Source organism: Triticum aestivum, chromosome 5D (assembly GCF_018294505.1).
Source record: "Triticum aestivum cultivar Chinese Spring chromosome 5D, IWGSC CS RefSeq v2.1, whole genome shotgun sequence".
Lineage (NCBI taxonomy): Eukaryota > Viridiplantae > Streptophyta > Magnoliopsida > Poales > Poaceae > Triticum > Triticum aestivum.
Genome location: NC_057808.1, coordinates 169,077,190 through 169,101,981, shown reverse-complemented (window position 1 = coordinate 169,101,981; position 24,792 = coordinate 169,077,190). Strand labels below are relative to the sequence as shown.

The 24,792-nt window shown below is 48.7% G+C and overlaps 1 protein-coding gene across 1 annotated transcript; it reads left to right on the top strand.

The window, feature by feature from the left end:
* Positions 1 to 6,897: 6,897 nt before the first annotated feature.
* LOC123119963 (oxysterol-binding protein-related protein 1D) lies at positions 6,898 to 23,156 on the top strand. The gene is made up of 8 exons (XM_044539948.1): positions 6,898 to 7,443; positions 7,765 to 8,121; positions 8,856 to 8,940; positions 9,288 to 9,733; positions 17,770 to 17,925; positions 19,884 to 20,192; positions 21,715 to 22,059; positions 22,735 to 23,156. Exons 1-8 carry the CDS (start codon positions 7,060 to 7,062, stop codon positions 22,891 to 22,893), a joined length of 2,241 nt encoding a protein of 746 aa, XP_044395883.1. The 5' UTR covers positions 6,898 to 7,059; the 3' UTR covers positions 22,894 to 23,156.
* Positions 23,157 to 24,792: the final 1,636 nt, after the last annotated feature.

The window sequence follows — 24,792 nt, the reverse complement described above, 5'->3', positions numbered from 1 at the left end:
AGAAGAGTCAGTATGACCGTCATCATAAAGACATGGTCTATCAACCTGGCGAAAAGGCTTATCTTCGAGTCACACCTATGAAGGGTGCTCACCGCTTTGGAATCAAGGGCAAACTAGCTCCTCGCTATATTGGCCCATTCACTATTCTGGAAAGGCGTGGAAAAGTGGCATACCAACTGGAGCTTCCGCCGAACCTTTCTCAGGTTCACGATGTGTTCCATGTGTCATAGCTCCGCCGTTGCTTCAAGGACCCAATCCAAGCAGTGGATCATGAAGTGCTCGAATTGCAGCAGGACCTCTCCTATAAGGAGCATCCGGTCCACATTCTCGACCAAGCTGAACGCTGCACACGTCAGAAGGCGATCAAGTTCCTCAAAGTCCAGTAGTCGCACCATTCTGAGGATGAAGCCACTTGGGAACGCGAGGATCGCCTGCGTGATGAATACCCCGCACTGTTTCCTTCTACCTCCTAAATCTCGGGACGAGATTTCTTGTAGTGGAGGAGTTTTGTAACGCCCGGATAATCAAGCTACAGTAATCCCACGCTAATGGTGCCACGTCACCACAGTTACTGTTGCTAATCTACCGTTAGGTCAAACCGTTTCAAAATTCAAATTCAAATTCAAATTAATATTAACAATAAAAGTTTTTCAAAATTGAAACAAAATGTTCGGTGGGTGCTGAATATTACAAGGGTAATTATAGTAAAGAAAACATATTTTTATAAAATGCCTAAATAATTTAAATTGAATTAAAACAGAAAAGAAAATAAATAAAAGGAAAAAGTGAAAATTAAAACAAAAGAAACCCCCCCTCTATTGGACCAGACGGCCCAACTCACCACCGGCCGGCCCATCCAGCCGGCCTGGCCCACCTCGCTCGGTCGCTCCCTCCCCTTCCCTGTTCCCCCGACCGGGGTCGGAACAGGGGCACGTCCCCGCCGCACCCCCTCGCCGGCGACGGGGGAGGATAAGGCCGCCACGCCCCGCCTCCTCGATCACGCCTCCCACTCGCCCCCACTCTCGTCCTCGGTTCCTGCGCCTCTCCCTCCTCCCTCGGATCCACCTCGCCCTCTCTTTCCCCTTCGCATCCGAACGCCACCGCCGCCATGCCTCCGGCCTAGCCACGACCACCGTGCCCACCTCGCCGCCCCACGGTGTCTCCAAGGGCCGCCGTCGCCCGCTGCTTCGACTGGTGCAGCCCGTTGGAGACCGGAGCCACCGTAACGCCCCCCCGACGTCGGCGTCTTCCTCCTCTGCTCCGACAAGCTCCGCCGCCGCTCTTCACCAACTCCGGTCGCGCCCCTGCAGCTACTAAACCCCCAAGGGCCACCGTGTGCGCCGCTCGATGAGCCCCTGCTTCCTCCTCTCTCTCTCGTGCGCCCTAGCTAGTTGCCGCCGAAGCGCCCGAACGCAGCGCCGCGGAGCTCGTCGCCGACGAGTCTTCGGCGACCAAATGGACACGGGCGTGTTGCCATTGAACTCGCCGCGTCGAGTAGGGCCCGACTAGCCCTCCCGTTTGCCCATTAACGCGTGGCACCGCCGTTCCCTCTCGCGGCCGAACGCCGGAGTCCGCCGCGCCACTCGTCGCCGTCGCTACACAGCCTCTCCGGCCACGGTGTCGCTACCGTTCGACGCGGCTTCGTCTCTGCGTTCGAACGCGCCCAGCCCCGCGATGAACCATGCCCCGCAGCCTCGCCATCAAACTCACCCGAGCCCCGGCGTCCGCCCCGCTCGTCGCCGGCGACGCTGCGGCCCTCCTCCGACCAAGCCACCACCTCCATTCAATGCGCCACGGCGCGGGCCTTCGAATGAGCCTAGCCCCGCTCCTCCCCGAGCCCCGTAGCGCGATTTCGGCCAACTCCGGCGAGGGGCCGCCTCTGTTTTGGTCGCCGGAGTCGCTCCGGCGCCGGCCGCCGACGTGGCTGGCCTGGGGCCACCCCAGAGCCACTGCCAGTGGGCCCCGTGTGTCCCAGTTGACTGGGCAGGCCCCAACCACTGACGTGCGGGCCCCATCGCTTAATCCTGTAATTAAAACTAATTAGTTTAGTTGATTAGACAATGACAGGTGGGGTCCAGTAGTTAACTAATCTAAATTTAGTTAGTTTAATCTTCTGTTAGTCCATTGTCTATGATAGGTAGGACCCACTGGTCAGTTTGACCTGGTCAGCCTCTCTGTTGACTGCTGAGGTCATCATTACGTCATGCTGACATCATATTCCTTTTCTGTTAAATTAAATAATTCCAGAAAATGATTAAATCTTTAGAAAATCATATCTTTTAATCCGTAACTCGGATGGAAATACTTTGTACATGAAAGTTGCTCAAAACGACGAGACGAATCCGGATACGCAGCCCGTTCGTCCACCACACATCCCTATCCTATCGAACTCGCAACTTTCCCCCTCCGGTCCGTCTGTCCGAAATTGCGAAACATCGGGAATACTTTCCCGGATGTCCCCCCCCTTCGCCGGTACCACCTACTGCCGCGTTAGGGCACACCTAGTACCGCTCATTGTCATGTCACGCATCGTCATGCTTATGTTTGCATTGTATTTACTGTTTCTTCCCCCCTCTTCTCTCCGGTAGACTACGAGACCGACGCTGCTGCTGCCCAGTTCGACTACGGAGTTGACGACCCCTCCTACTTGCCAGAGCAACCAGGCAAGCCCCCCCTTGATCACCAGATATCGCCTATTCTTCTCTATACTGCTTGCATTAGAGTAGTGTAGCATGTTACTGCTTTCCGTTATCCTATCCTGATGCATAGCCTGTCCTTGTTTCTACTGTTGTTACCTTTACCTGCAATCCTACATGCTTAGTATAGGATGCTAGTTTTCCATCAGTGGCCCTACATTCTTGTCCGTCTGCTGTGCTATACTATCGGGCCGTGATCACCTGGGCGGTGATCACGGGTATATACTTATATACTCTATACATGACACATGTGGTAAATAAAGTCGTGTCGGCTCGTAGGAGTACCCGCAAGTGGATCTTTGTGGCGGAGCGACAGGGCAGGTTGAGACCGCCTAGGTGAGAGGTGGGCCTGGCCCTGGACGGCGTCCGCGGTTACTTCGACATAACACGCTTAACGAGTTCTTGGTATTTGATCTGAGTCTGGCCATTTGGTCTATACGCACTAACCATCTACGCGGGAGTAGTTATGGGTATCCCGGCGTCGTGGTATCAGCCGAAGCCTTCGTGACGTCAGCGACTGAGTGGCGCACGCCGGATTGGACTGGAACGCCACTAGGCTAGGTCTGCTTCCGGCCGCGTACGCAACGTGCAGGTGTGCATAGGGCGATGGGCCCAGACCCCTGCGCGCATAGGGTTAGACCGGCGTGCTGACCTCTCTGTTGTGCTTAGGTGGGGCTGCGACGTGTTGATCTTCCGAGGCCGGGCATGACCCAGAAAAGTGTGTCCGGCCAAATGGGATCGAGCGTGTTGGGTTATGTGGTGCACCCCTACAGGGAAGTTTATCTATTCGAATAGCCGTGTCCCTCGGTAAAAGGACGACCCGGAGTTGTACCTTGACCTTATGACAACTAGAACCGGATACTGAATAAAATACACCCTTCCAAGTGCCAGATACAACCCGGTGATCGCTCTCTAACAGGGCGACGAGGAGGGGATCGCCGGGTAGGACTATTGCTATGCGATGCTACTTGGAGGACTTCAATCTACTCTCTTCTACATGCTGCAAGATGGAGATGGCCAGAAGCGTAGTCTTCGACAGGACTAGCTATCCCCCTCTTATTCTGGCATTCTGCAGTTCAGTCCACTGATATGCCCCTTTACACATATACCCATGCATATGTAGTGTAGCTCCTTGCTTGCGAGTACTTTGGATGAGTACTCACGGTTGCCTTCTCTCCCTCTTTTCCCCCTTTCCTTTCTATCTGGTTGTCGCAACCAGATGCTGGAGTCCAGGAGCCAGACGCCACCGTCGACGACGACACCTACGACACTGGAGGTGCCTACTACGTGCAGCCCGCTGACGACGACCAGGAGTAGTTAGGAGGATCCCAGGCAGGAGGCCTGCGCCTCGTTCGATCTGTATCCCAGTTTGTGCTAGCCTTCTTAAGGCAAATTTGTTTAACTTATGTCTGTACTCAGATATTGTTGCTTCCGCTGACTCGTCTGTGATCGAGCACTTGTATTCGAGCCCTCGAGGCCCCTGGCTTGTATTATGATGCTTGTATGACTTATTTATGTTTTAGAGTTGTGTTGTGATATCTTCACGTGAGTCCCTGATCTTGATCGTACACATTTGCGTGCATGATTAGTGTACGGTCAAACCGGGGGCGTCACAATGTAGGATGTTGCAAACTTGCACCCTCACCTCAACATTCGTGCATGGGCTGAGAAAAATACTAGATTTGTCAACACTCATCATGTAACCCGAGGCTTCACAGTTTTGTGCCCATATATTTATCAAAGAATTAACATTATTTGAATTTTCCTTCATGAGAATCAGAGAGTCATCTACGAATAGCAAGTTTGTAACAGTGGGTGCCTCTCTGCAACTCTGACTCCTTCCAACAAACTTGTTTCTTCAGCATGATTCAATAGAGCCGTGAGACCTTCAGTGCATAAAAAGAAACAAGTACGGTGATAGTGGATCAACCTATTAAAGCCCTCTGGTTGGTTTAAAGCTCCCCGTTACTTCAGAATTTAGGCGGATGCGATATTGCATAGAAGTCACGCATTGCATGACCATGTCCAACCAACTGGCATGAAAGCCCAACTTTAACAAAATATTTACCAGAAATACCCATTCCACTCCATCATAGGCTTTATGCATATCCAACTTAACTACATAGAAGCCCTCTTTACCCACACGTTTAATTTTCACAGTATGGAAGCTTTCATATGCAACTAACACATTATCTGTAATAGGCCCCACGGCAAAAGGCACTCTATGTAGGACTAATTAACATCCGGTAGAATAAGCTTAAGATAGGCATCAAGCATTTGAGATTACCTTGTAGACCACATTACATAAGCTAATTGGCCTGAACTATGCAACCTTCTCAGGAGCTTTAACCTTAGGGATCATAACAATAGTGATGTCATTCCACCCTTCAGGAATGCTTCTGGAGTTAAGAGCAACAAGAACTTTTGCAGTCAAATCATCACCTAACATTGGCCAGAACCGTTTATAGAAGATATAGTGTAACCCATCAGTATTTGGTGCCTTGAGGTCCCTAATATCAAAAGTGCCTTCTGGACCTCATCGGCCTAATAGGGTTTTCATAGAGCTTCATTCATCTCACGAGTTACACATTTTTGAATGTGAGATAGAACCACTGGATCTAAAACCCTCATATGTGAAAATATTAGAAAATATAACCAGTCACATGAGATTTAAGCTGATCCGCAACTTCATGCCAAACACATGTATCATCCAACAATTTATTTATCTGGTTTCTCTTCTTTCTGGTTGTTGCTGCATTGTGAAAATAAGAGGTATTATGGTCTTCGTGTAGTAACGAGTTAGCGCTACCTCTTTGGATCCAATATATTTCTTCCTGGTCCAGTAAGTTCTCCAATAACAACTGAACCTCTCTGTCTTTCTCGAGCTTCTCTCGAGTTTGGTCCAGCCCAAATCCTCTCAAGTTCTCTCCTCAACTTTTTAATACATCGGGCTTTTGGGTATATCATGGTCCCATTCTTGAAGATCTCCATGAACTGCCTTGGTCCGATCGGCGAGTAAAGGACTAATCCCCGTCGCTTTTGCTCAATCCCAGGCAGATTTAACCACTTCATTAATAATTTCCTCCTCTAACCAACGTGCCTCGAAGTGGCGAACACCAACAGTACTGGTAAAGCGCACTCCTTCATCATACTCCGTGTCCAAAATCATCGGTCTGTGATCTGAATGCACATGCTCGACATTAGTAACAATATATCGTGGGAAGTTTTCCATCCATGCCGAGTTAGCCATAACCCTTTCCAATCTTTCTCGGATTTCTTCCCGTCTCCACGTGAAATAGTCTCCCTTATAGCCAAGCTCTTCTAGACCACAATCAGCTAGACATTCTCGGAAAGCTTGTATCATCTCGTTCGGCTGAGCATTGCCTCCCTCCTTTTCCGAAGAAAACATAATCTCTTAAAATCTCCGTATACCACCCAGGGGTGTGTTCCTTTCTCATGGAGCTCATGCAAGTATTTCCAAGATAGAGATCGATAATCCCATGTTGGAACACCATAGAAACCTATCAATCTTCATTCAACGACACCAACAGCCATGAATAAAACATCTATGAACTTTGCCATTTTGTAATTCATAACCACACCAAACTCTTGCATATATAAAAAATTAGGCCCCGGTTTCACCATCACCTTTCAGTTTGATACATAAAATTAAGACCTAACCTAATAGGAAGATCATCTGCCTTAGTTTTAACACCCAAATGGTTGGATTGTCTTTGATCCAACAACCAACTACTAGAGCTGAAGGCTTAACCAAGCCACAACCAGACGCATCGCGGGTTCGATTTATCACAAGATTTGGAATGTTTGGCAAATAGTTTTTGGATCCAGACATCCGGCGAACGGTAGATTTTTAGGTATGGCAAATCAACCTTTTTCATAGCAAATTATGTTTGCTGAGGGTGGCAAATTTAGTTGGCGAGGATGACAAATCCGTTTCAATTTATATTTTTTCTAGGAAATTGCCGTGATCGTCAACCAAATTTACCATCCTCGCGTCGATATAAGTTGCCATGATAAACGTTTGAGTTGCCATGCCTAAAAATCTAATGTCGATTTTTAGCATTTCTGTAACTTTTTTCCTACGTATTATATATAAATAAACAATGTGATTTTGTTTCTAGTTTGGAAAACATGTCACATTACCGCGGTCACCTTCGCCATCAAAACAGCACTTCACATCGTTACTACAGTCCACCACCACCGCTGGCTACTGGCTAGTACCACTCCCACTCTCGCGGGAATGCAACTACGGTTTCCATGGCCTCGCAAACCCTAGCCGCCGGCAGAAGATCCTCCTGAGCGACCGATCCACCACACCGCGGCGGCTGGGTCTGTCTACCCCATGAATCCGCTTTGCTGCATCGCGCCCGTATCGGTCGACTACGCCGCGGACCACCACCACCACCACCAACCTCGCAGTGTCGCAGCCGCGACACTATCTGCAACGCCAGAGGCGGCTCCGCCTCAGACCACGCCCCCTGTCGTTTCGGGGGTGCTGCACAAGTGGGTGAACTACGGGAAGGGGTGGCGGTCGAGGTGGTTCGTGCTCGAGGACGGGGTCCTCTCCTACTACAAGCTCCGCGACGGCGGAGGGGAAAGCGGTGAATCGTCGGCGTCGACAGCGGCGGCAAGGGTGATCGGGGAGGGTGACGCGCTACGGCGGGCGCGGGAGGACGCTGCAGCTGCTGGGAAGCAGTGGAAGCCCTTCGGGGATATACACCTCAAGGTACGTTACACTTGTGTTTGGCAGCGCTAGATTGGGTTTGTTCACACCTGGGGTTGCGCCATTAGGAAGTTAGATTGTTGAAGTACCAGTTAGATTGTTGAAGTACCATTGCTCGGGTAATGATTGGCCGAAGGAATATTGTATTCTTATTACTGGGCTAGATGTGTTTACGGCTATCAATGATTTTGTTTGCAAAGAATTTAGTTTAGTGCTGAAATTTACCATTATTATGGGGTTATCCGAATGTTTTGACAGAATGCTAGAGGGAAGAACAAGACCAGCATTGCTTAACCGTAAAAAATTTCCTGCTCTGGTGTTCAGGTTTCGTCTATCCGTGCAAGCAGGTCGGATGATAAGAGGTTGTATATATTCAGTGGAACTAAGACATTACACTTGAGGTGTGAAACTGAGGAGGACAGGAATGCATGGCTAGAGGCTTTGTTGGTGGCGAAGGATCGGTTTCCGAGGTCGCTAATGACCAATGATTTTGCTCCTGTCGCTGATATTATGCTGTCCACTGAGAAGCTGAGGATGCGTCTGCTACATGAGGGACTGAATGAAACAGTGGTCAATGAATGCGAGTCTATTATGATGACTGAGCTGCTGGAACTGCACAATCAGATAAAGTCTCAGCAGCAGCAGCACTCTGTTTTAGTAGACCGGCTCCGTCAGCTTGAGGTAACTTTCTATTTCTAGTTTTGTTTACTTGACAATGTTCTGTACTTTTTATTGCGTTTACCATACTTACATAATGCACTTTCCAGAATCCTGGTAATATTAAAGGTATTTTATTATTTTAGCACACAGTAGCATTTGGTTCTTCACATCACATATTAGTGATGAACTGAATACTAGCTGGGATTTTCATTTCCTTTTTGTCTTAATTGCTTCTTGTATACCATCACCACCACTAGTTTCATTCTGATTGTTGCATAATTGTAACCTTGCAGACGAGCATTTCTACTTTTCTTGAGACAGGATAATACTCTGTATGCATGGACATTTTGTGCATGTAATGTTTGTGTGTAAGCCTGAGACATTTTGGTGAACATTGGGGTATAAACTGTCGATGGTTATAAAATCCTGTGATAAGTGTGAGATTCATTTAATTTTTTTTCATTCATTTGAGAACCAGGCGTGGTTAATTGATTTTTATTCATATATTTGGACAAAGGTTGACAATTGACAGCATATGACATCATTTATGGCCGAAACTAAAATAACTGCCCGTGTTATGTAAGTATGGATTAGTGGTAGATCCATAGAGCACACTTCAATTATATAAGCTGTACATTGTTGCTAGCTGCCATAAAATTCTTCTGTTCTGTAACTTGCGTTTTTTTTTTCAGTCTGAAATGACAACTTTTTTAAACATAATCTGAAGGACTAAGATGGTTCAGTTCTTTTGGTAGACAGAGAAAGTTGAGCTGGAGAGAACGGTTGTGCATGAAACTAAAGAGAGGGAAGCACATGGCTATGTTAATGGCAGATACAGTGGTCAGTAGTTTCATCTTCATCCTACCATATCTTGCTTGTGATCCCACTTTTTCTTTGTCTTTCTAACCTGGCATTCTATCCTTTCAGTCCTAACAAGTTGAGTCATCCTACCACCCACCTGCACTGCATATTATAGCTAGTACACCTTATGCATTCATACTGCTTTAGAGATATAATCTTCTTACACTTTTAGCAGCTTGTTCATATTACTAGTCTTCACGTTAGTATTGAAACATGATATTCTCTGTTGGCAAGCGGCACATTCTAATCTTATTCGAGTGCTAAATTTATGTAGTGCTGTCCCCTACGCTTCCAGTTAATTCTTTACTGCATTGTTGAATGTGCAGATTTTTATTCAGTTCTATCAGGCGGGAGTGCAAGCGAATCTGATCCGGACACTGCAAGTCAAGTTGCAGATGCTGAATCTGAAGACGAAGTGACATACTTTGATACAAGAGATTTTTTGTCTGTAGAATCTCTACGAAGTGCTTCTCGAAGGAGGGAACTTGTGACAAATGGCTGCAATGCATTAGAATCTATTGGAGACTCCAGATCGTATACTGCCAAGTTTACCAAATATCCCATTGTTGAGCGTCGAGATAAGTTACCTGAGCCAAAGGAGAAAGAGAAACCAATAGGATTATGGTCAATAATTAAAGAAAATATAGGGAAAGATCTCTCCGGTGTTTGTCTCCCTGTTTATTTCAATGAGCCTTTGTCTTCTTTGCAAAAATGTTTTGAGGATCTGGAGTACTCTTACTTGGTTGACAATGCATTACAGTGGGGAAAGCAGGTATAGTTGATAATCCACTCCAACTCTCTGTATAGCTCATTGATGCAAAACAGTTCTGTTTTCATCTCAGTATAAGATATCCCCCTATATGCTCATTAAGTATTTGCTCGTACATTCCATTTTCGAAGCTTTCAGGTTTATATTCCTTTGTTAAATATTGATAGATAATTTGACTGTAGTTTTATGGTTAGCGCATCATTTCTCGTTGTATTGCAAGACACTTGGGGAATTGTACATAAAAGTCTCTTTGGGACTTGAATGCCGCAAGCTATGGAGTTTATGTTATGACCGGCATAGGGGCTTAGCCCAGTGGGTTATGGCCCAAGTATCTTAATTAGGGGCTTAGCCCAATTATCTTATCGTATTAGGATCGTTTGCTTAGGAGTCAAGTAAACCTCTCTATATAAGGAGAGGAGATGTATCAATCTAATCAAGCAAGAAGCAATCATAATTTGCTCGGCTTCCCTTAGGGAGCCGGGAGACCTAAACCCTAGCCGCCTCCTGCCTTCGCCGCCGCTGCTCCCGTCGCAAGGATGGCGCCACGCCGCCGGCCGCCGCGCAATCTCCTCCGACCTCCTCCCTCCTTCCCCTACAGGCTACGCCCTAGACCGGGTAGAACCCTAGTTTCTACCAATTTGGTATCCAGAGACTCGGGCTCGATCATGTCTTCGTCAACGCCAATGCCGCCGCTGCCAATCATCACCACCGCACCGCTGACCACCGCCGGTTCCCCACTGCCGCCGGCCCCGGTCACCGTCACCACCGCCGGTTCCCCCACGCCGCCGGCCTCGGTCACCTCCGCTGCGCCGACAACCGCCGTTTTCACGCCGGAAGAAGTCACCAGCATCTTGCGGGATCTCGTGACGGCCGTCCAGGGCATCCATCTGTACCTGGCCGGGCCGCCCGCACCTTCGCTGGCTGCGACTACCACCGCCTACGGCCACCCCGCGCTGCCGTGGCCGTCCCAGGGCGCGTCTGCAATGGGCGGGCCACCGCCGCCGCCGTTCCAGGCGGGGCACCCCAGCGGGCCACCTCCGCCGCTGCTGCACCTGCCCTGGTACTCGGTACCCGCGGCGATCCGTCGGTCCAGCCGCCGCCCGCCCCAGTGCCGTCCTGGCCGTCGTGGCCCGCGCCGGTTCTCGCGGCGCCATCCACGCCCGCCCCAGCGCCGCAGTGGCCGCACTGGCCCGCGCCGGCCCCAGCCGCGCAACCGCACCGCCCGCGCCGGTCCAGCTCCCACCGTCGCCGCCCAGCTCCGGACTAGGCCAGTCCACACCGGGCGGCCTCCCGATCCAGCAGGTCTGGTTTCCGCCGTCACCGTCCTAGATCCCGGCCTGGCTAACCGGGACGTCGCCACCGCTAGTTTACACGGAGGCCGGGGACCCACCGGTACCCACGCTGTAGTCTGGGGCCTCGTCCGGCTCCGCGGGGGCCTATGACGGTCTCCCCACCGTTGACCGGGCGCCGTCATCATCACTGCTTCGCACCGCCGAGCCGGTCGGCCATGGCGCGCCGACCCAGACGCCGCCACGGTTCGCCAAGATCGACTTCGCCACTTATGACGGCACGGAGGACCCGCTTAAGTGGCTCAACCAGTGTGAGCAGTTTTTCCGTGGACAGCGCACGCTCGCGTCGGAGCGCACTTGGCTGGCATCCTACCACCTCTGCGGTGCAGCCCAGACCTGGTACTACGCCCTCGAGCAGGACGAGGGCAGCATGCCCCCTTGGGAGCGCCTCCGCGAGCTCTGCCTCCTTCGTTTTGGGCCCTCGATCCGCGGGAGCCGCCTGGCGGAGCTAGGCCGCCTTCCCTTCACCTCCACGGTTCAGGACTTCGCCGACCGTTTCCAGGCCCTGGCATGCCACGCGTCGGGCGTGACGGCGCAGCAGCAGGCCGACCTCTTTGTCGGTGGACTTCCGGATCACATCCGCGTGGACGTGGAGCTTCAGGGACCCCAAGATATCCAGACGGCCATGTACTACGCCCGCGCGTTCGAGCGCCGCGCGATGGCCGTCCAGCAGGAGTCACCGTCCCGGGCCACCGGGTCGCTACCCTAGCCATATCCCGCTCTGGGTCGGCCAGTTCAGGCTTCCGCGGCACCCCTCGCCGCGACCGTGGCGCGCCCATTCCGCCGGCTCACCTCGGCCAAGCTACTCGAGCGTCGCCGCCAAGGATTGTGCTTCAACTGCGACGAGCCCTACACGCCCGGCCACGCCTGCCCGCGACTCTTCTACCTGGAGGTTGCAGACTACATTCCGGAGGACGCCGTCGCCGCCGACCTTGCCGCCCCAGCTGTCGCGAAGGTGTTTGACGCTGGTTGATCACCTCGAGGAGTTCAGCAAGCGCTTCCCCACCTTACAGCTCGAGGACGAGCTGTTTGTGCAGGCGGGGAGAAGTGTTATTGTTAGGAATAAGCAACTTGTATTCCCATGAGGCCATAGGCCGATATATATACATGTACAGGTGTGGAACATATGTAGGAAACCCCTTATACAACGGGATAAATACAAAGGGGTACATGACTTATATTATAACTCTAACACCCCCCTCAAACTTATGGTGGATGAACAACACTGAGTTTGGAGAGATAAAAGCCATGTTGTGCTCTAGTCTGGGCCTTCGTCAGGAAATCCGCCAACTGTAACTCGGAAGGCACATACTGAAGAGCAATAACCTGATCCTGCACACCAGCACGCACATAGAAAGCATCAACACCAATATGCTTGGTGAGCTCATGCTTCACAGGATCGCGCGCAATGCTAATAGCACCTGTACTGTCAGATAAGAGCAGAGTCGGTGTAGTGACAGAAACACCAAAATCCTGAAGTAACCAAGTCACCTCTGCCGTCAAAAGAGCCATGGCTCGCAACTCAGCCTCAGCACTCGAACGGGAAACTGCAATCTATTTCTTCGTCTTCCAGGCAATGAGAGAACCGCCAAGAAAAACACAGTAAGCAGAAAGGGAACGGCGATCAGAAGGATCACTAGCCCACGTAGCATCCGAATAGGCCTGAAGCTGTAAAGAACTGGAGCTAGGAAAGAATAGACGGTGAGAGATCGTGCCCCGAAGATATCGGAGAACACGAAGGAGATGACTATAGTGAACCGATGTGGGAGCAGAGACAAACTGACTCAGAATATGAACCGGATAAGAGATGTCCGGACGAGTGACAGCTAGATAGACAAGACTACCAACGAGATGACGATAACGCGTCGGGTCAGGGAGAGGATCACCATCAGTAGCACGGAGGTGAACATTGAGCTCCATGGGAGTCTCAACAATGCGCTCGTCAGTAAGAGCAGCACGAGCAAGAAGATCCTGGATATACTTTCCCTGGGATATAAAAAAGCCATCAGGGTTAGAAGAGACTTCAATCCCAAGAAAGTAGTGAAGAGGTCCAAGATCAGACATAAGAAACTGCTCACTAAGACGGGCCTTTACAAAGGCAATATACTCGGGGTCATCCCCAGTGATGATCATGTCATCAACATAGAGAAGAAGAAGAGTCCGACCACGAGGAGAAAGGTGAATAAACAATGCTGGATCATGAGCACTTGCTGAAAAACCAGCAGTAGTGACCACAGAGGCAAAACGCTCAAACCAGGCGCGAGGGGCTTGCTTAAGGCCATAGAGAGAGCGACGAAGACGACATACCATGCCATCAGGAACAAAATACCCAGGTGGTGGCTGCATGTACACCTCCTCACGCAGCTCACCATTAAGAAAGGCATTCTTAACATCAAGCTGAGATATAGACCAGTGGCGTGCAGAGGCCACGACAAGAAGTGTACGAATAGTGGTCATATGGGCCACAGGAGCAAAAGTCTCGTCATAATCACGACCATGCTCCTGCTGAAAACCACGAGCCACGAGACGAGCTTTGTGACGCTCAAGAGAACCATCGGAGCGAGTCTTAACCTTGTAGACCCACTTACAAGTGATGGGACGGACGCCGGGAGGAAGAGAAACAAGATCCCAGGTACCAGTGCGTTCAAGAGCAGCAATCTCCTCTGCCATCGCAAACTGCCATTCAGGATGAACAACAGCCTGACGGTAAGAAGTCGGCTCAAGAACAGCAGCACCAGCGGTGGGAAATCCAAAGCGATCAATAGGCGGACGAGGACGAGAACGCAAGCCATAAGTAGGTTGAGAGGAAGAGGACGACTCATCCAAGGAAGCATCCACAGGTCGTGAACGACGAGTGTAATGCTGAGGCAAAGACGGAATAAGAGAAGGAGGAATCGCCAAGGTAGAATCGGGGGTTGGCGACGAAGAAGTCACCGGAGATGAAGGTGTAGAATCCAGTGACATGCTAGGGGAGGAGACCGGGGAAGATGGTGGCGACGTCTCGACGAGGGGTGGAGAAGCAGAGGGAGGGGAACGAATAGGCACAGGCGTGACGGGGGTGATAGGTGAGTCAGGAAAAGTGAGGAAAGAGAGATTCTCCACTGAAAAAGACCAGGAAGATGGGCGTGGGTAGAAAGGACGAGACTCATCAAAAGTCACGTCTCGAGAGATACGCATCCGACGACCGATAGGATCCCAACAACGATAGCCCTTATGCTCATCACTGTAGCCTAAGAAGACACACTCAACAGACTGAGCGGTCAGTTTGGTGCGATAGCAGACACAACCAAACAAGCGAAGCATCGAATAATCGGGAGAACGATCAAAAAGACGCTCGAAAGGAACACCACCCTGTAGAGCAGCGGAAGGCTGTATATTGATAAGATAGGTGGGGGTGGAGACGGCCTCAGCCCAAAAATGAGGCGGGAGAGAGGCAGCAATCATCAATGCACGAGCCGTCTCAAGAAGATGTCGATGCTTTCGCTCAGCCACACCATTCTGAGCATGAGCACCAGGACAAGAGAATTGAGAGAGAGTTCCTTGCCCAGCAAGAACACCACGCAACATCTTAGAGATATACTCGCCAGCGGAGTCAGCATGAAAAACACGAATGGGTGAAGAGAACTGAGTATGAACCATGGCAGCAAAACGCTTATAAATAGACAACACCTCACTACGAGAAGTCATGAAATAAAGCCATATGTAACGAGAGAAATCATCTATGAAAATAATATAGTATTTATGACCACCTTTGGAAGCGAAAGGAGCCGGACCCCATACATCAGAATGAACTAAATCGAAAGGATGCTTAGACATTGACTCACTATGTGAATATGGTAACTGAATCTGCTTGCCAAGACGACAACCCTGACACTCTAAAGAGACATCTCCTGAGACAGACCCCAGAAGACCTCGACGAACTAAAGACGACAACCGAGAACCACACAGATGACCAAGTCGATGATGCCACTGCTTGAAGGAACCAGTAACGGTGGCGACAGAAGCGGAGGAACTGGTGATGGTGGTGGCAGCGGAAGGAACATGAAGCCAGTCCAACTCCCAAAGACCCTGAGAATCACGGCGGCGAGGGCCAGCCCCAACCAGAGTGTGCGTGCGACGATCCTGGACAGAACAAGAGTCAACATCAAGGATGACACGACAACCAGAATCAGTAAGTTGACCAGCAGAAAACAGATTCATGGTAAGGCGAGGAACATGAGCAACATCAGGAACAGAATAAGGAGTGGAAAGATGGCCTCTACTAGCAACAGAAAGGAGTACCATCAGCAGTTAAGACATGAACAGGAGAAGCCAGCGATCGAAGAGAGGACAAAGCGGAAGAATGAGAAGACATATGAAAAGAAGCTCCAGAGTCCAGAACCCATGGGGATGTACCTGACTGTGTAGAGGGCAGGTGCTCAGTGCGGGAAGCATCAGTCACAGAACCAGCAGTACCCGTCGAGGAAGAACCTGAAGCCGCGAGCAGACGCTTAAGTCTCAGAATATCCTGCTCAGTCAAAGCAATGGCTGAACCTGGCGAGGGAGATGACGAAGTCCCTGAGGAGGATGAGCGCGCCTTGCGTAGGTGTTTCCGCTTTGTGTAGCACTGGGACTCAATATGACCATCATTGTTGCAGTAGTCACAGTGTGGACGAGGGCGACCTGAGCCTCCAGAAGGAGTGGGCAAGAGCGGCGGAGCACTCGAGCGAGAATGGGGCGGTGCCGCAGGTGGAGTGGAAGAAGCCCGAGTAGCAAGCACAGAGGGAACCTCCAGCAAACCAGCACCACGTAGGCGAGTCTCCTCAGCACGAATCTCTGAAAGCGCCTCCATGAGAGAAATACGGCCACGAGCAAACAACTGAGCACGCCGGGGCTCAAACTCCTTACGGAGCCGAGACAGGAACTCGTAGACGCGATGAAACTCCAAATCGGCCTGGACAGCCTGGCAGCAGGGGCAAGTACGACAACCAGCACTGCGGAGAGAATCAAGCTGGCGCCAGATAGCAGAACTCTGTGCATAAAAGTCATCAACAGTAGAGTCACCCTGCTGAAGAGCATGCTCCTGACGAACCACGGAAAGGTATAAGGCATCACCAGAGGGCTCATAGCGCTGACGAAGACAGGTCCACATCTGGAAGACAGTAGGAAGACCCAGAAACTCAGAAGCAAACTGAGGCAAAACACTAGCAGTGAGAACAGCTGCAGCACGAGCATCATCATCAAGCCACTGGGTGTAAACAGACAAGGCACCATGATACGTCTGAAGAGCCTCCTCATAAGCCAAAACCCTCTCATCATAGGCACGATCAGCAGCCTCATCAGCAATCTTAGCCGCATCCTTAGCGGCCTGATTAGCATCCGTAGGAAGAACCAGTGGAGTCGGCGGAGTAGGGGCCACCGGAGGAACCGGACGTGGCGGACAGCAGACCTCGCCAGAAAGAACACCCCAGAGACGGATGCCACGCATGTGAATGCGCATGAAGCCAGCGAACTCGGTGTAGTTAGTACCATCGAAGATCACCGGACAGCGAGGGACAGCAACATAGCCCGATGCAGCAGACATTTTTTTTTTAGGAGAGACCTGAAATCAGCAGAGCACCGGACGACAGGCGGAAGACCACGAGCACCGGACGGCAGGCAGAAGACTAAGACGCGCCGGGTCTGGCGGCTGGTTTTGAGTCTCCACTAGCACGCAGGAGACCGGCGCTGGCGGCTGTCTCGACGGCGCCAGTAGGGGCACTGCGGGGGCGACGGCGCCGGTTGCGGCGGGGCAGGTTGGGGCGGAGTGCGAGCGGCCCGGTGGCGGCGGCGTCAGTTGGGGCGGAGTCCGAGCGGCCCGGTGGCAGTGGCGTCAGTTGGGGCGGAGTGCGAGCGGCCCGGTGGCAGCGGCGTCAGTTGGGGCGGGGTGGGCAGCGAGTCGATCTGGGGCAGCAGGCAGAAGATCGGTCGGGGGAGGGAGTCCACGAGCAGCGCCCGGCGTGTGTTGAGCGACGAGCAGGCGTGAGACCGGAGCAGCGCCCACCGCGTGTTGAACGTCCAGAAGGAGCAGCGCTTCAGGCCGGGGCAGCGGATTGGAGCGGATCGAGCACGAGTTGCGGCGTGCGAAAAGAAAACCCTAGGGCTCTAATACCATGTTAGGAATAAGCAACTTGTATTCCCATGAGGCCATAGGCCGATATATATACATGTACAGGTGTGGAACATATGCAGGAAACCCCTTATATAACGGGATAAATACAAAGGGGTACATGGCCTATATTATAACTCTTAACAATTACATCCATCAATTCTTTTCGGAGTCTAAATTGAGTTTGCTATGAAGAATTGATGGACCAATAGTGTATAATCTCCAGCGGTTCATTCTAAATTCTGGAGTATTTGCTTAAGTTGGGGCTTTCCTGTCAATCCTTTCCTTTTGTCCTTGGAAAATATGTGATTTCCATATGTCATCTATAACTGACCGAGGTTTTCTAGTAAATATTTAATTTTAGTACTTCTTGATAATATTTTACTATTTTACTTGTATACCGTATTTTATTTTAATATTTCCGGTTACTGAAGGAAGACACTATTCAATCTTGTTTACAATGCCTTTTTAACAGTTTAACCTTTTGCACTAAGGTTACTTTGCACTGGAGACTCATCATTTGTATTTTGCAATGAATAAATTCTTGGTGAAATACAATACAGGGTGACAGCTTGATGAGGACACTTCTTGTTGCGGCTTTTGCAGTATCAAGCTATGCTTCAACTGAAGGTCGGCAATGCAAACCCTTCAATCCTCTACTTGGTGAAACATATGAAGCTGATTATCCAGATAAAGGACTTCGCTTTTTCTCTGAGAAGGTTGTGTAGTTGTTTCTTAGATAATTGAAGTTATTATTACCCCTGGTCTCATCGATGCATCCAACCAGACTTCTTACATTATTTGTTACATAATCATGAAACAACAATCTCAACAGAAAAAGGAAGATACCAAAACAACAAGATCAACCAACACCAGACATAGTAATATGGCATCCAAGACTACTCCAAAACTAAGAAGCCTAGCACTGGCACACCATCCAAACCGGGATATAGACTCCCTGTTAATCCGTTCGAGCCACTTGGCGCCAAGCTTCATGGATTCCTTGTATTGCTTCTTTTGTAACAATGCCCATGACCACAACCAACTGGTACACCAGAGTAGCACCTGCATACATGAGTGAAATTTCTTTTTGTCAACATCATTCCTGCATAGCCAAATTGGAAGGAGTCCGTAAAGAGAGATCTGAAGGATTGGAATATCACCAAAGAACTAGCCATGGACAGGGGTACAATAAAAAGAGATTTTGGATAGTTTCCTGTTCACAGCAAAAGCTAAACCACGTGTCCCCCCTGCCACTTACACTTATTCGATTGTCCTTTGTAAGGACTACCCTCGTGCATTAAAACCACAGGAATTCTGACCTTTAGAAGCAGTTTCACACGCCATAACTGTTTTGATCTAAATCTGACCCACTTAACATTAAGGCCTATACATGGAGTGTACAGAAAAAGCTCATGTGGTATGAAGATCCCACTTAAACAGATCTTGCCCCTGAGTTAGTTGAACCTCTGCTACTTTGAGGACAATCTCATTCCAGTCATTTAAATGCTATCCAATGAGGGTCGGTGGAAATCAACCAGTGGATTCGCCACTGTCAGGACCCAGCCAACACTTCTCTGAAGAATTTGACAGCCATGTTCTTGGTCAGTTAAGTTTGAATCGTCTATCGAGCGCGTGAAGTCAAGCAAGCTGTCCATCTACCATCCTACGCCCCTCCTTCCTCGGTACCGCTTCGCGTGTAATGATGAAGCAGTCGACGTTGATCCGGCATCGGACGGCTACAAGACTCCGAGGCGTCGCTGTTACTTTACAGCAAAGGCTACAGTAGGCAACTACTCTGTTTTACTTTTTCTTCGTTCTTATCTCATTTGTAAGTAAAGCCAAGTATCTGGAGACATCGGGATCATTCTCCCTGTATTGGGGTAAACCCTAGCCACCAGTGTTCCTGGCTGGCCCTTAGGTGTATCTTAACTTGGCCTATATTCCCGCAATTAAGCTCCAAATTTGCTAAGTTTTGTGATTTGAGTGAGAGTTGTCTGAATCTTGTTCTTCAGACCTTGGTCGGTCTGACAGCCACCCGGAGAACAGCGGCTACCATGGCATCCTTATGTCAGACAATGTTTAATAATCTCGGGTACATAACTGAAAAGGGCATATGCCGATCTGTTTATCCTCCCAAAACCTAGGCGATTCCCCATTTTTCATACCGAGTGAACCAACTTGTAAAAAAGCGTCCTTCAACCTCATAAGGCCCTTCCAAAAATGCGAGTCTGTTGGCTTGTCTTTAACCGAACTGAGTGGTTTTTGCCACAAATATTTATTTTGCGACAATGATTGTCAATCTCCACCCTCTATTCACAGCTTGAATATCCAATAACCTCCAAATCTTGAATACCGAGGCCGCCCTGGTCCTCAGGAGTACACATAATCTCACAACGTGCTAAACAATATTTTCTTTTATGCTGATCAGATTGCCAAAAGAAGCAAGAAGCCAAGAACAATTATAGTCTAGTCTCTTCAACACTCTCTTAGGGATCTCCAAAAAGTCATTATTTGAAGAGATTATGAGTTATTTCCGAATAGAGCAATTCCTAGTTCATGACATTATTTTTCTTATTACCACGCAACTTTATGTAAGTATGATCTTTTTGTGTCTTGTGAAGTGCTCGCTCGGCTGATTAAAAATATGTTCTTATTTTAAATTTGATTATTTCAGGTCAGTCACCACCCCGTGGTTGTTGCATGCCACTGTGATGGTCGAGGTTGGAAATTCTGGGGTGATTCGAATCTGAGAGGCAAGTTCTGGGGTCGATCCATTCAGCTTGATCCAATAGGCGTTCTAACCCTTCAATTTGATGATGGGGAGAAATTCCAGTGGAGTAAAGTTACTACTTCCATATACAATATCATTATAGGGAAAATTTATTGTGACCACTATGGCACAATGCACATCAAGGGAAGTAGTCGCTACTCTTGCAAGCTTAAATTCAAAGAACTGTCAATTATTGATCGGAACCCACACCAGGTAAATCTGTAATTTCAGTACAAAATGAATTTATATCAAGCATAAAATAGATACCCGTCTAGTCAGATGCTTGCTCATAAATGTCTGTTTGGCCATAGACTCTCTTTTATTTAGACCACAATAAGGAGGAGGAGGGGGGGGGGGGGGGGGGGGGGGGCGTCAGCTCAGGAGGGATCCTGGAGCGAACGATCGTCCCCCACGAGAGGTTCCATCGAGCGAACCCCCCCTAGTTCCTTTGGGCGTTCGCTCCAAGCGCTGGTTCGCGTGACCTGTGACCCAGAAATAAAGCAAAGCGCGTGGGACAAAACTGGCTAGCCCAATTAACTGCTTTTTGCAAAAAAATGCCGTCAACAAAAAATCGAAAAATTATGATACAGGAATTGCCAAAAAAATGTATAATTTAGACATGAGAGAAAAAAATGCATGGATGTATATATAAAAACAGAGATAGAATTACCATGACAGTAGAAAAAAATGCATGGATGTATATATAAAAACAGAGATAGAATTACCACCTCTTTGTAACATGAAAATGTCACCTATATGTAACATGAAAAATGCCGTAACACAATGAAAAATTCAGCTTATATGTAACATGAAATTGACATGCTACATACAAAAAGAAATTTGCCATGGTATGATCAATAAATTTGCCATGGTACAATACATAAAAAAAATATTATCTACAATTTGCCATGGGGACATTTCAAAACATACCTACAAATTGACAGGGGTGCGTGGAAGTTTAGCTATCCACATGCCAGAACCATGAGTTGGTTTTGAGATCTTATGGGTTTCAGCTCTAGTCTACCCCAACTTGTTTGAGACTAAAGGCTTTGTTGTTGTATTGAAATGTAATAAACTTCTGTTTTTAGCAAATGCCTACTAGGCTAAACAATAATTTACATTAAAAGTAGTAATTGATTAAAATTAGAATTACTACCTCCGTCCCATAATGTAAGACGTCCCATAAACGTCTTACATTATGGGACGGAGGTAGTAATTCTAAGATAATGCATCTTTTAAAACATCAATATAGGCACTATGATTTAACGTCTTACATTATGGGACAGAGGTAGTAATTCTAAGATAATGCATCTTTTAAAACATCAATATAGGCACTACGATTTTGTTCCTTCTCTTGGAAGGGTCCCTTGGTCTGAACAACCCCCTTGTCGTGTTCTGATGCATTCTGTTGTTGTATAGGACAGTAGGAGTAGTCTAACTAGCTAGGATTGTCGACAAAAATACGAGTTCAAGATTCTTGGAGAATCTGGGGGGGGGGGTGTCTGATTCTCAAGATTCTGGGAGAATCGGCCAAAAGAACTGGCCTCCGTAGAGAACTGTGGCTGACGTCCTTAAAGGGCGACATGGTCACTGCAATGTACCCCCTCCGTCCCAAAATAAGTGTCTCAACTTTAGCTATGCATTTGCTATTGGTCGTCAGTAATTTATTTGCAGTCTAAATATATTTGGGCACACATAGGGTCAACATCTTAAATAATTTGGATCAATCACACAGGTGCAAGGATTTGTACAAGATAATAGGACTGGAGAGAAAGTCGCTATGTTAATTGGAAAATGGGATGAAGCTATGTATTATGTGCTTGGGGATCCAAGCGCTAAACCCAAGTGGTACGACCCAATGTCAGAAGCAGTTCTTTTGTGGGAGAGAGACAAGTCTTTGAATCAAACCCGATATAACCTTTCTCCATTTGCAATTTCTTTAAATGAATTGCCACCTCACATGTTGACGATGTTGCCTCCTACTGATTCTCGCCTGAGGCCTGATCAGAGACATCTGGAAAATGGTGAATACGAAAAGGCAAATTCGGAGAAACTCAGACTTGAACAACTTCAGCGGCAGGTATTCCAGTATTATATGTTTGATTTAATCTTTTATCAATGTGTTTTCTTGTTTCTTTTTATCATAGCATCATTTATAGGAGCTGAGATCGTCACATTGGCCGACCAAGTACCGTGGCTAATATTATACTCCCTCCGTCCCAAAATAAGTGACTCAACTTTGTACTAACTTTAGTACAAAGTTAGTACAAACTTGAGTCACTTATTTTCGGGCGGAGGGAGTAATTCAGAAACCATGGGTTTGGAATCTCATCTGTCGTGTGTAATTTGCACTCATTAGTCTCATGAATGAAGAAGTATCTTCTAATTGTTCCGTGGATCTGATGCTGGCACACTGTTTGTAAAGCTCAATATCTGAATTAGTGAAATATGATTGTAATTTCCTAAGCGTTCTTCCTTACACATTGGAAAGGAAACTTCCCAGGAGTTCTTTCAATTGGTTGTAGCAACTAGCAATCGAGACCCAGTTTATTAAATTTTATTCTAGTTTGATTTGCAAAGATGACAAGATTCTGACAGGTTGAGAATTTTAAACATTCATATTCATAATGAGGAAGAAATCATAACTTTGGTGCTTATGCTATTTGGCAGCATATTACTTGTGTTTATCACCAGGCTCATTTTTTGGCTGGGCTTCACTCCTGCTGGTGCCACTTGTAATGGCTTATATTTACAGGCTCGAAGGTTACAAGAGAAAGGCTGGCAACCAAGGTGGTTCAGGAAGGACGAGGACGACAGCTACTGCTATCTTGGGGGATACTGGGAAGCGAGGGAAAAAGGAAACTGGGACGGGATCCCCCATATATTCGGCCAGAGCAGTGCATTGACCGGGTAGTCGCAGCTATAACCCTCCGCCTCTTTCTTTTATGGTAGTGGTGTCCACATTTCCTTTACACGGAACATTGACTGGCACAAAATGAAAATGTGAATATATGCCAATTTACTGGAGGTTTCACGTAGCCAGAATGTACTGGTAAATACTTGATGAGATTGTGTTAGTAGGAATGCAGTTAAGTAGGTAGGTTTAATGCATGCAAAATTAAATTACGGGCTCGGCTGAAATATACTTATTTTGGAACAATTTGATCCCTTTTTTCACTTTGGATGCTTGTCTAGCAGTTTTGTGAATTCTGGAATCATACTTTTTTTTGCGGGAAACTACAATCATCTCTACTATTATTAAAAGAGCAAACTTCCTAAAACCACCCCACAAAGTGTACACAGGTTAACCAGGATCCTTCGATCTGATCCAAGTAACAAAGGTTAACCAGGATCCTTCGATCTGATCCAAGTAACAAAATCTGAGAGTCAATATTACTTTGTGGTCTGCCTCCCCCATCGAACGGCGCACGGTAAATGTTCTGCCACGGTTTGCCAATTGAACCGCAATGGGTCCGTGATATCCCTCCTCCTCCTGGCCCCCTCGCCAGCACCCTCCTCTTCTGGCCTCCGCCCATGCCTCTCCACGCACGCCGTTGCCGGCGCTCCATGTCTCTGCCGCAGGAGCCACCTCATCTAACAAGGAGATTGAACGCCCCCGCCGCAGGCGCTCCATGTCTGCCGTAGGAGCCGCCTCATCTGACAAGGAGATTGGACGCCTCGTCGCCACTTTAGAAATCAATGAATTGCCGCCGTTGTTACTCCGCATGCGAGGATCGTCAGTACAATCTTCAGCTACCACACATCGGGGGCGCTGGAATCAGCACAAGATGATGTGACGCGGAGCATCCTACGGACATCACCACGTCAAGAATCCGTTTGGCAAGTGACACGTACGACATCTACTTTATATACATAAAGGTGAATCATCTTCTTTACACGTGCTCACTTGACCCCTTAGAGGATGGTATACTACTGGACATTCCTCTCGTGTGCATGCATAGGTATTGCCGGAGCTTCAGGGATGACGAGGAGTGCAAGCGTCAAGGAACACCTACACCATCCGCGAGTGAAGCATGGAAGCGAAGACGGAAGAAGACGGAGCTGCAGAGTTTACAGCGGCCGGACGACCGGAAGCCACCGGACGTCCGACACTCTACAGCGCCCGGACGACCGAGCGCACTCGGACGTCCGATGCGTCCACACCAAACGGACCAGAAGGACGGATGCTGCCAACTCTACAGCGCCTGGACGACCGCCGACCTTCGGACGTCCGACAAGCCCCAGTCATCGGACGACCGACATCTGATACGTCTCCAACGTATCTATAATTTATGAAGTATTCATGCTGTTATATTATCATTCCTGAATGTTTTACAATCATTTTATAGCAACTTTATATCATTTTTGGGACTAACCGATTGACATAGTGCCCAATGCCGTTGCTATTTTTTGCTTGTTTTTTACATCGCAGAAAATCAATACCAAACGGAGTCTAAACGCAGCGAATTTTTTTGGAGAACTTTTATGGATCAGAAGACACAACTTGGGCCAAAGAAGTACCAGAGGGGGTGCCCCGAGGGGGGCACAACCCACCTGGGCGCGCTTGGGGGCCCAGGCGCGCCCTGGTGGGTTGTGCCCACCTTGATGGCCTCCCGCACCGCCTCTTCGCCCTATAAATTCCCAAATATTCCAAAAACCCTAGGGGAGTCGATAGATCAGAAGTTCCGCCGCCGCAAGCCTCTGTAGCCACAAAAAACTAATCTAGACCCCGTTCCGGCACCCTGCCGGAGGGGGAAATCATCACCGGTGGCCATCTTCATCATCCCGACGGCCATCATGATGAGGAGGGAGT

What these genes read in the sequence shown, in the direction of transcription:
- LOC123119963 (XM_044539948.1), top strand. Translation starts at nt 7,060, where the DNA reads ATGAATCCGCTTTGCTGCATCGCGCCCGTATCGGTCGACTACGCCGCG. An exon ending in ACCGGCTCCGTCAGCTTGAG is followed by an intron (nt 8,122 to 8,855) that starts GTAACTTTCTAT and finishes TTCTTTTGGTAG; the next exon opens with ACAGAGAAAGTTGAGCTGGA. An exon ending in TTGAACAACTTCAGCGGCAG is followed by an intron (nt 22,060 to 22,734) that starts GTATTCCAGTAT and finishes TTATATTTACAG; the next exon opens with GCTCGAAGGTTACAAGAGAA.